Source organism: Drosophila hydei, unplaced genomic scaffold (genome assembly GCF_003285905.1).
Source record: "Drosophila hydei strain 15085-1641.00,03,60 unplaced genomic scaffold, DhydRS2 tig00000060-arrow-pilon, whole genome shotgun sequence".
In the NCBI taxonomy this organism is placed as follows: domain Eukaryota; kingdom Metazoa; phylum Arthropoda; class Insecta; order Diptera; family Drosophilidae; genus Drosophila; species Drosophila hydei.
Window position 1 is genome coordinate 10,011,460 of NW_022045656.1, and position 11,018 is coordinate 10,022,477.

An 11,018-nucleotide genomic window follows, 5' to 3' on the forward strand; every position below is an offset into this window, starting at 1 on the left:
GTATAAATGTCATTTAACACAAGTATCTGATGCAAACCGTCTTGGCTTGCCAACTATAAAAGCTGCTTACTTCAGTTGAGATACATTTAAGCAAATTCATATCATAAATGTCTTATTTTAAGCTTTGCGCGAGATTATCTAGGTAATTCTGAATTGGCATTTACATTATTCTGAGTACAAATCTCAACTGATATTTTCTTTTATTTATTATAAATAATATTATACTAAATTATAAATTAGATAAGCAAATAAATAAATATTGTAATAAAATAATTCGTATGCAGTTTTTTTCTTGTCATTTTCAGGTTATATAAGACTCTCGCGATCAGGTTAGATAAATCAATCTGTATCTTTAGAAAAATCTATACTTCTTCTTGGCTTCTCCTTCGGACGGCGAAGGCTGTTGCTGCTGCCTGGGCAGCAGAGGAGGCGGACTGTCCCTTGGAATCGATGCCGGCGACAGGGGGCGTGGTGCACGCAATATCGATGTGAGCGGTGGGCTCGAGTTGGGATTGGCATTGGCTGCACCATTAGCTGGTGTCTCGTGTCCATCCTCATCGATGGCACCCAAACGTGAGCCGTGCACCGATGCAAACTCCGATGGCGTCTTTACCTGAGAGCCGTCCCCGAACTCACTGGCCATGTTCATGCCGATTGTGGCGCCCACCTTGGCGCTGGCGCGCTTGAAGTGATCGCTGAGCTTGATCTGGACCACATTGATGAACATGGAGGTCAGGGCCAGGCCGAAGATCAGATATATCATGCTGACCATCACGTAAAACGGATTCGCCGGCACCAAGTCGCCAAAGCCGATCGTCGACATCGAGATGAAAACAAAGTAGAATGAACCGAAGAAGGACCATTCGCTCTCGATGAACGTGTAGCCGGCGCTGCCCAGCAGGATGTAGGCGATTAGCAGCATCGTAGCTACCGATATGGGCAGATTGAACTCGTCGTCCACCTCGAAGGTTTCCGGATATGGCGACGTGGGCGTCTCCGGGTGTGAGGTGCCCAACGATTTGCCCGCCTCAGCATCGCCCTCGCCCTGAGATTCCAGATCCGCCGCCGTCGCCTCAGTCATGCCAAAGAACATGCTGGGCCGGCGTATGGCCAGATCGTAAACAGTATTGAAACCCGTCATCGCGTCCCGCACCTGCTGCTGCCTCCGTATGCGACGACACGAGCGCGTGTAATACACCCGCCTCACGTACGCCCACAGGAACTTGACGCTGCGCGTGAACAGTTTGCCCAGATCTGCCAGGACAATCAGAAACATCGGAATGCCAATGATCGCATAGATGATCGTCAGCCAGCGTCCCACTTCTGTCTTTGGTGTTATGTGACCGTAACCTAAGAGTGGAAATGATAAATAGATTATTATCATGGAAATTGATATTTTACTTTTTAAATAAATAAAACAAATAAAATACAATTTTTTATAAAATATATGACAAATAATAAATATGACTATAACATGTAATAAAATAAATGTAATTATCAAAAATAAATAAACAATATTTAAATCAATTAAATATAAAATATATTAAATATAAAAAAATAATTAAAATTAAAATAAATATGATAAATGTCAAAAATAAATATTAAATATTAAAATAAAATTATATATAAAATGAATAAATGAAGTTTAAATTTGAAAAATATGCAACACATAAAAAATAAATTAAATTAAAATAAATAATTAAAAATAATAAATAAAATATAAAACAAATTAATTAAACATCAAATAAAATACAATAAATGAAACTATAATTAAAAAAAATTATATTAAATAAAACAAGAATATAATATAAATAAAAAACAAAATAAATATAAAATAAAATATATTTAAAAAACTGGACACAAGTATTAAATAAAATATTGAAAAATATAGAATAAATAATTAAAAAAATAAATCAAGCTGGGAATATAAGAAATAATAAATAATTATAAAAGAAATATATATTATTTTAGTATTTAAAATAATTACAAATTATAATATATATATATATAACATATATTTAAGTATATATAAATATATATAGTATAAATAAAATAGATATAAAATATATAAATATATAATAATTAATTATAAATAATAATAAAATATTATATTTATATATAATAAAAATATAATTAAATTATATATATATTGGAATGAAATGAATCTGTAATTCTCAATCGACTTGCCCAGCTATCGACTATCTAATACCCATGTTCCCTTCGTTACATCTTCATCAATAGACACCTGCCCTGGGTTACACGTCATTTTACCTATGGTTGTGATCACAGTCCAGCAATAAATAAAGCAATTGACAAAGTTGAAAGACTTTTGCCCAGGGAAACGACGCAGGCCGAGCTCGGCCAGCGTATTGAGTTCATCCTCGAAATTGCGCAGCTTATTGCGCGCCAAGGACTTCCAGTCATCCTCTCTAGCAACGGATCAAATAAACATTAATTGCAGTAAGGGAGGGGAACGGGGGAGTGGGAGGGGATAGAGGTACCTCATGTTATGGCTGACTGACCAGAGATTGTCAATGAAGTCGCGTTTCACCTTGCGCACTTCACACTTGTAGATGTCCTCGGACGTGCCCTCCGTATAGCGAAACATCAGTCCACCGAAGCCCAGCAGCAGGATCAACAATATCATGTGAGCTACACATTGATTCCTCAACAACTTCATCTCCGCCATGCGCACGGGATAATCCAGCTTGAGGCGTCGCCATTCGTGCGCCGCCTCCAGGCGCAGATGACCCAGTAGAGACCTCGACTTGGCCTCGACTGCCAGACTCTCTGCTGGAATCACAGCTTTTGGCTTGCTCCTAAATAGATTGGCCAAACGCTTGAGCAGAGCTGGAGGTTTTTCCACTTCTGGCAGGATTGTCAGATCTTCCTTTGTAGTTTGCTCCATTTGAGCTTGGCCGTCGACTAGAGGAGCTGCAGCTTGCTTCTCCACCTTCTTGGGCCGCTCTAGGCTGGCTTCACGCTTTGCTCTCTTTGGTCGCTCCAGGCTAGAGCTGCGCTTGGACTCCGGCTTGGCTTCAGTCTCTGGCGCTCTCAGGCTGTTGCTGCGTTTCACCTTCTCCTGTGTGGCTGTGGCCAGACTCCTGGCCAGCGCTGCCTCTGCAGCTGCCGCTCTTTCGGCTGCCTCCACGTAGGCGCGACGCAGCTCTGTGCGCTGCTGCTCCTCCGTGAGCTTCGGCTTGACTGGCGCATCGACGACGGATTCGCCCACTTCGACGTATTCCGCTTTGCGATTCAAATGCTCCGCTGCGGTGCTGCGTTGCTCTGGCGTCTTTGAGCGTCGCTGCGGACGCACGGGAGACAGTGAGCTGTTGCGGCTCACTGAATGGCGCTCGGGTGGCTTTGGCGGTGCCTGCGTGGTTGGCGGCGGTGGTGGTGCGCCGCGTATGGGCGCCGCTATGAACCCAGCCAGGGACTGTGCTGTCGCCTTGCGTCTCGTGTGCTGCTCCTCGGCTGTGTCCGCATCGGAGGAGCTGAACTGCGTGGAGGACTCTTCGTAGCCGCTGCTGCGATTGCGTGAGCGCAGCGACGGCGCCTCGTGGCGCTGCAGGCGCAGACTCTGCACCAGGCGACGGCGCTCCTCCTCATCCTGCGGCAGCTGGAAGCTGTCGCTGATCTTGCGATAGTTCTGCAGCAGTCGCTTGCGCTCCTCGTGGTCCAGCTGCTGGCGATGGCGCAGTTTGTGCTCGCGTCGCTCGCGCTCGAACAGTCGCTTCTCTGTCTCGAAGCGCCGTCGCTCCTCCTCGAAGCGCAGCATATTCTGCTCCAGGCGGCTCAGTGAGTCGTCGCCCGGCCGCTGCTGAGCCGTGTAGGACTGCGAGCTGCCCGTCAGCTCGCTCTCACTGGACTCGTCCTTGTGCCGCGGCGACGACAGGCTGCGGTGCTGCTTGATCAGCTGATGCGCATCCGGACTGCTCAGCTTCTCAGCCTCGCGCGGCTGCGACTGGCTGCGCGCGGCAACACCGGCGAAAGCCTTGTCTCGCCTGCGCAATATTTTGCTCTCATGCGCGGACATCGCGCCCGGCGGACGTATCTGCATGCAGACATGCTGAGCTCTGTCCTGATCCTGGCTGACGCTGTCTAGCTGCGGGTGAGGCCTGCTGTTGGCATCCGGCGTCTGCTCGCGCTGATTGCGGGGCATGCGACGGCGATGCCGCAGCTTCGATGCCGCCGCAGCTCCGTGATTATTCACAGCATTTTCCATTTTCCGTGCTCCAGTTTCTTAACTAATGCCAATTTCTTTGCTCTCGATGCTCGCTGCTCGCTGCTCGCTGCTCGCTGCTCACTCTCTTGCTTTGTCTCTATATCATGGCTCTATTTTTAACATAGAGACCAGGCATTCATATTTAGTTTTCCACTGACCAAATGGAAAATCGTTTCAAATTGTAATTATATCACTTTTGCGTGCAATTTCTCGGGCCATAAAGCAAACTCTTCGCTTGGACACTCAATGTCTGAATTAATTCACATTACTTTATTATACATTTGTTTTTTCATATGCACATATATGAATATATATATGCTTGATTTATGTATTCTAAAATAAATCTAGTCTAGAGCACGTTTATTGTATTCACAGCTCGCGCACTCGGCCACGACGTCGTCTGCTTTCCAACTGCCGCCGCCTGAACAAATATTCAAAATACAAATCTCAGAGCATCAGCTGTTTTCCTGCTATATATGCATACATATATATATATTTGGACATATATATTTATTTATATCAGTTTGGCTATGTGTTTATTGGTTTTATCATAAACACATTTGCAGCTAACAACAATTTGTGTTGTTACCAATTCACTTTGCACACTTTTTATGCCACGACTGTTAGAAAGCTCATAAAAGCTTTGGGCACTTATGCTGCCAGCAAGATGGTTCACAGACAGCGCTAGAATTATGTATACGCATACAGTGCTTGGCATTTCAATAAGACATATATATATATATATATATATATATATATATATATATATATATATATATATATATATATATATATACATTATGCATTCAGAGAAATTTATAGCAATAATATATACAATATTAAGTATATTTCTTTCAAAATTCATATAAAATTATTTTTCAGTTAACTTAAAAATAGCATAAGCTAATAGTAAGTTAGGCTTATTTAAGTTTTATTTAAGCAAAATTTTTATATAAAAATGTTGGCTGCTTGACAGAAAATTTTTAAAATTTAAATATTAATTTAATTTTTAATTTTAAAATTTCTTGATGAAAAATAAAGTTGATATAAATTTTTTAAAGGCAGTTTGGAAGCAAGAATTACTAATAATTGAACATTTTTGCCTTTAGCAGAATATTTTAATTTTTGTTTATATGATATTTTGATTTTATATATAAATTATGTTTGTCTACCAAATGTCATCAAATCTGTGTTGGCCAGTGTAAACTAACAATGAAAATTTAATAATATTTTTTGTCTTAATTTTAAGTGATCATCAAATTTTAATTGTGTGTCTGTGGGGAATAAACACGAATATAAATATATACTCAAATATGTAGTCAAGCTAATGAGGGTCTCAGCTAGCGGAGCTCGGAAGTGTGGGTCATAAATAATATTCCCATTAACATATTTATGATTATGCAGTGCAGTTACTATGTGAACTATTAGAGGAGTTACAATTCCTAGCTGAAATACTGAAGTCAACAAGAAATTGCATTTGAAATTTGTCAACATTCTCTAAAGGACAAGGCCAAAGACTGGATAAGAGCTGAGACTTTAGAGAACAAATGCTAAGAGTTTGCTGTGAATAAATTTTAAAGCAGTTGATTTTAATTAGAAGTGATAATTATAGTGTATATATTCACATATATACATCTATATAGCTAGCATATACAAAGTAAAATAATATTTTTGTGAGCCTTTTACACAAATTGTTTATTCGAGCTTCGTGTTTTCATTCACGCTCTGAACTGATATTTCCTTCCGCCTTTCGGTTGCCGATGTTGGCGGCTTTTCGCCCCATAAAAGTTTTTTGTTTTTGAATTCAATAAAATCGAATTGGATTCTTGAAAGTATAGCAACTGGCTAATGACTCGGGCGGTATATGAAATGGAATTCAAATGAAAACTGAATTTATGAATTCATTCGATATGTGACGCCATCTCGGACGGACGAGGCATTCGCAAATGGTTTTATTTGGCACTCGTAAACATGGTCCAAATGGAATTAATGTCCAAGCAATTGAAATTAGCACACTCTCGATGGACGTGCTCCACGCCGACCGCACGCTGCGTATACGTAATATATTTGCCAGCCGATGACGGCTCGAGTTCACAATAAAAACACTTTCTGTGTTTATTTTGATTTGCTTCGGTTTCAATAAAACGAATTTTCCAAATGAAATTGCCAAAAGTATTTTTGGCATATGAAAAATGCTAAGTGAAAGACAGATTTATATATACACATATAAATACTATATACATAAATATATAAATATATTTATATGTGTTTATTTTTTGATTGAGTGAAAGCAATGATTCGTTGGAATTTCGTGCATCTTTTTGTTTCTGAAATGTTTATTAAGAACGATGACACTTTTCCAAAGAGTTCTGCAGACAATTTAAGTCTTCGCATGCATACGCAAGAGCCGTCTGCATATATATATATTCAGATTTGTATATATAGATCTTTTCTATGCTTTATAAATAACATACGCATGAGAGGTACTTTCGCCAACGAAAACTATTTCCATTTGGTGTCACATACTTTAAGCAGAAAATGTTGACAAGTTCTTTAAAATACATATAAATATTTTCTAATATATATATTTATATAAATGTCTGTAAATACTTAACAATTTGGACAGTTTTTTAAAATAGGTCCTAATATATGAGGGCACGAAAAACTTGACAATAGTAAAATAAATAAATGTCTATATATAATAACTGTGACAAATTTTGTTCTTTATGATAATTTCCTATGACTAAGTTTTATTTATATCCTAAACCCATTAAAATATATTAAAATGTGTGCAATAGGCGGGTAAAGGCTGGCGCCAGATATATTGTTCTGCATCAGAGTCGACAGGCGAGCCGGTTGAGTCTCATCTTTTAGTCTGTTTTTCGTCTGTCAGTTCTACTGCACGTCCATGTTGCTGTCCTTCTGTAAGTCTGTCTATTTGTCTGTCTATTCCATCTGGCATTGCAGCTTCATCATTAGTCTGTCTATGCTTTTGCTCCTCTCTCTGTCTGTCCGCCCATTCGTCAGCTCATCTGCCTTTCCATACGTCTATATACCCAGCCGCCTGTTCTACCATGCATCTTGCTCTCTCCATCCAGCCATCCATCCATATGTCTGTCTGTCAGTTTATCTGTTCCTCTCTACCTATCCGTCAATCTCAAAAAGTATAGAAGATCAATTCTTATAGATACTTCTAAAGCATACGCAGATGAAGCTTATGCAAAATAATCGATAGCTTTAGCAAATTGCATAAAAATCGATAACAATTGATATAACACTTCAGTTATATTAACATAACTCTATATCTAGTTATCTGGCTATCAAATCTTAGAATATTAACTCACTCCCTTGGCTTCAGTTATTTCTTATAGTCAAGCACTTCAAGCACTACCTTAACAATCTTATAGAGTACATTCACTCACCTATGGTCGTATAGACCGTGCAGCTGTAGACCATGGCATTCCAAAAGGACCATGGATTGTTCTTTCTAGCCTCCTCGTCCGTTGACAAATTCGAGCGCAGCAGCGACTCCACAGCTGCCTTATTCGAGTTCAGTACATTGTTGACGAAGCCATCCCAGTGATCTGTATTCTGAATAACACCTAAGGTTACTAACGTGTCTTGATCCATGTACCGTTGCTTGCCTACCTTTTGCGTGATTGTCGTGTTGGCCAGCTCCAAGAGCTGCTTGAAGAATATTCGCTTTTGATCTTGCGTTATTTGTATTTCCATATCAGCTGGACCATCTGCAAATGGGTTGAAGTTTGTGTATTTAGTATGATATATATATATGTATAAATATATATTTGTATAGTTTATATTTTATTACTGTTCTCACAGTTAATTTATGCAATTAAATTGGAAAAAAAAAACAAAACTCTTCATATTATTAAGCAACCAATGCATATCTCTAAAGTTTTACATTTTTCTAGCTTACACGCACAGCTAGAGCGACTTAGGATCCCCTAATTATAGAGGATGTATATATAGATAAGTTATTTATGGGGTCAAAGATATGTAAGGCTGCATTTAAATAAAAATAACAGATTTTCCTAGTGAATTTCTAGGTAAAAATAAATGAGATTGAAAAAATACAGATTTCTGCTTATTTTTCCCTTAAGCTAAAGATATTTTTGTTAAACAGCGGGTGGACTCTTGAATTGATTATAGATGTATCAATCAGTATTAAATAAAAAGTTAAATAAAAACCTGAAACTATATTAATTGGAACTTGATTCACAGCTTGAGGCCAAGTGAATCAGGCAGCCGAAAGTCTATGAAATCTTTTGATTTTTACAACAAAGCAACTGGCACACAATTATTCAGTTTATAATGCAAATAAAATCATGCATGGCATTGCACATTTTATCTAAGTCTGCAATCACAGCTCAGTAATATTTTAGGCAATTGACAAATTGTTAAAGACTTTTGCCTAGGGCAACGCCGCAAGCCGCAAGCTTCTGCCGCGCCAAGGACTTCCAATCATTCTCTCTAGCAATTGTCATATTATTTATATATTTTATATTTTTTGCTAAGTGCGGAATTATCTACAGACAGAAGGAAGAGTCCCAACGCTGTCTAAATGAATTTAGAAACTAGAACAGACTTGGGTAGTCTAGCTGATATGTGAAATTGATATGGCTATAGCTTCAATCATTTTGAGAACTGTAGTGAGATTGTAGCTCATTACCTGAATATGGCTTAAGCTTGATTGTGAGCCTTGATTTAAAGACTTAACGCCAAGGCTTTCAGGCTTAGCGACTTATTTTCTCCCACTCACCTTTCCTTCTCGATTTATAACTCACAGACTATAATAGCTAAAGGCACTATTTAGCTTCTTCTAGACAAAAATTTATTTAACAATTAATCTGTACATAACACACATTAAAATCATATCCATTCAAGCAATCTGCCCCTAGCTGAGGGCCAAATTTATATGTGTACTAAAATCTGATCTGAAAACGATTTGACCCAATCGATAAACTGCATTTGTTGTGCTGCTGTTGTTTAAAATAAATCATTTTCTTAGCCAATTGTTTATGCCAAGCAGCTTTCTCAGTCCAAGCGGCAATTCTCTGTGAATCATATATATATATATATATATATATATAAATATATATATATATATATATATATATATATATATATATATATATATAAATTTGTATATTTCATTGTTTTTTACAGTTTCCATCGTTCGTTGCTCGCTCGTTGACTTAATTACCTATCTATATACATGCATATGTTTGCTCGATTTCAGTCTGAATCCGGTATGAATTTTACTATCCAGCATGTTGCCATAGCCAGAGCAATATTTGTATATTTTCCTTAGTTCCTGGTTTGGTTAGACTATTCGCAAAACAATTGCTTAAGTGCTTGATAAGCAAACAAATCATCGAAAAGATTGTTTATGCGGACGTGGCTGGCTCATCTCCTGAAAGATGCTATCGATCTATTTGACTAGCCGAGATCTGCTGTGAAATATGCTTGACTATGAGAGATCGTCAATGAACACTCTGACCTACTTGAATATTATAGATCAGCTATAGTTTGAGCTATTTGACTATTACAGATTTACTCTGATATCTTTGTATATTAGAGTTCAGTTATGAAGCTACACTGAGCCACTTGAAGATCACTTATATAAGATATATAATCACATATATAAGCTTAATGTACTCCGATCTACTAGACAAGTAAACATCAGAGAGCATCTCTTCTAAGCATCTGTACTCTGATTTATGTGAATATCAGAGATCAATCTCAGACTATCAGAGATCATCCAGTCATTTCTATTCTGATGTATTTAAATAACAGAGATCATCTTTGAAGTTCAGGGTACTCTCTAAACTCTAAAGTTTACAGATCATGTTATAAGGTACTTTGAATATCACAGAGAATCTAACAAGCTAAATGACTTGAAGATCACTGATCATATTTGAGGATCACAGACTTGATTAACACAGAGCATGCTTTAAGTAGGCGCAGATATATATGCAGATCTACTTGACTAGCAGAGATCATTTATTAAGTACTCCGATCACTTGCACGATCAAAACTCAACTCTTTTATCTCTCTCTCTCTCTCTCTATCTCTCTCTCTCTCTCACTCCTATATCTATCGCCGCTCATCTAGTCAGCATAAGTTACTCAGCCACACTCTCCACTTACGTTCGACAGTCTGAAATAGTTTGGCCCCGCCGATGTTGTAGAGGGCAAGTATGATCAGTAGGAACATGTGGGTAAACCAGCGCCTCGACCACTTGCTGAACTTATTGTACAGGCCGTAGGTGAACTTCTCGCCGAAACTCATGCCGGACTTGGTGAGATCAAGGAAGCCCTCGTAGCCTTTGGTCATGAAGTTGCCAGTTGCGCCGAAGGGATTCGCCACCGGCGGCCATTGGGGGCCCGTGTAATTAGTCTGTGAGGTGTGCGGCAGCTGCGCGCTGGGCGGCACCGACGACCCGCCATAGTTGTTCGGTATATTGTGAATGTTAATGCGCGGCGGCCGATTGGAGCGACGCGACGGCGGCGGAGTGCTCGGAGTCGGAGCTGGTGTTTGCATCCTTGCGATCAATATAAATTGGATTGAGTTTCGTTTGTCGAGAGGCCTCTTAGCTTCTATACACTCTGCACGCTCGCACTCAGCTAGTCCATGTCGCGGGCCAGCATATTCTTCGTATTATTTTTAATTCTATAAGCACACAGATTTCTCGGATCGCTGCCGTCCGTCGCGTTCTTGATTTAAACTCAAACTAATGAAGGCACCCCAACATTTGTGTCGAATCTCGGCG

At 39.3% G+C, this 11,018-nt stretch overlaps 2 protein-coding genes across 2 annotated transcripts; both read right to left on the reverse strand.

Annotated features, from left to right (window-relative positions):
- Positions 1–281: 281 nt before the first annotated feature.
- Positions 282–4,628, reverse strand: LOC111597113. Its single transcript, XM_023311669.2, has 3 exons — positions 2,502–4,628; positions 2,272–2,429; positions 282–1,350 (listed from the first exon to the last, which is right to left on the reverse strand). Exons 1-3 carry the CDS (start codon positions 4,223–4,225, stop codon positions 353–355), a joined length of 2,880 nt encoding a protein of 959 aa, XP_023167437.2. The 5' UTR covers positions 4,226–4,628; the 3' UTR covers positions 282–352.
- Positions 4,629–7,639: 3,011 nt separating this feature from the next.
- Positions 7,640–10,789, reverse strand: LOC111597126. The gene is made up of 2 exons (XM_023311687.2): positions 10,396–10,789; positions 7,640–7,971 (listed from the first exon to the last, which is right to left on the reverse strand). Exons 1-2 carry the CDS (start codon positions 10,787–10,789, stop codon positions 7,640–7,642), a joined length of 726 nt encoding a protein of 241 aa, XP_023167455.1.
- Between the last annotated feature and the right edge of the window lie 229 nt (positions 10,790–11,018).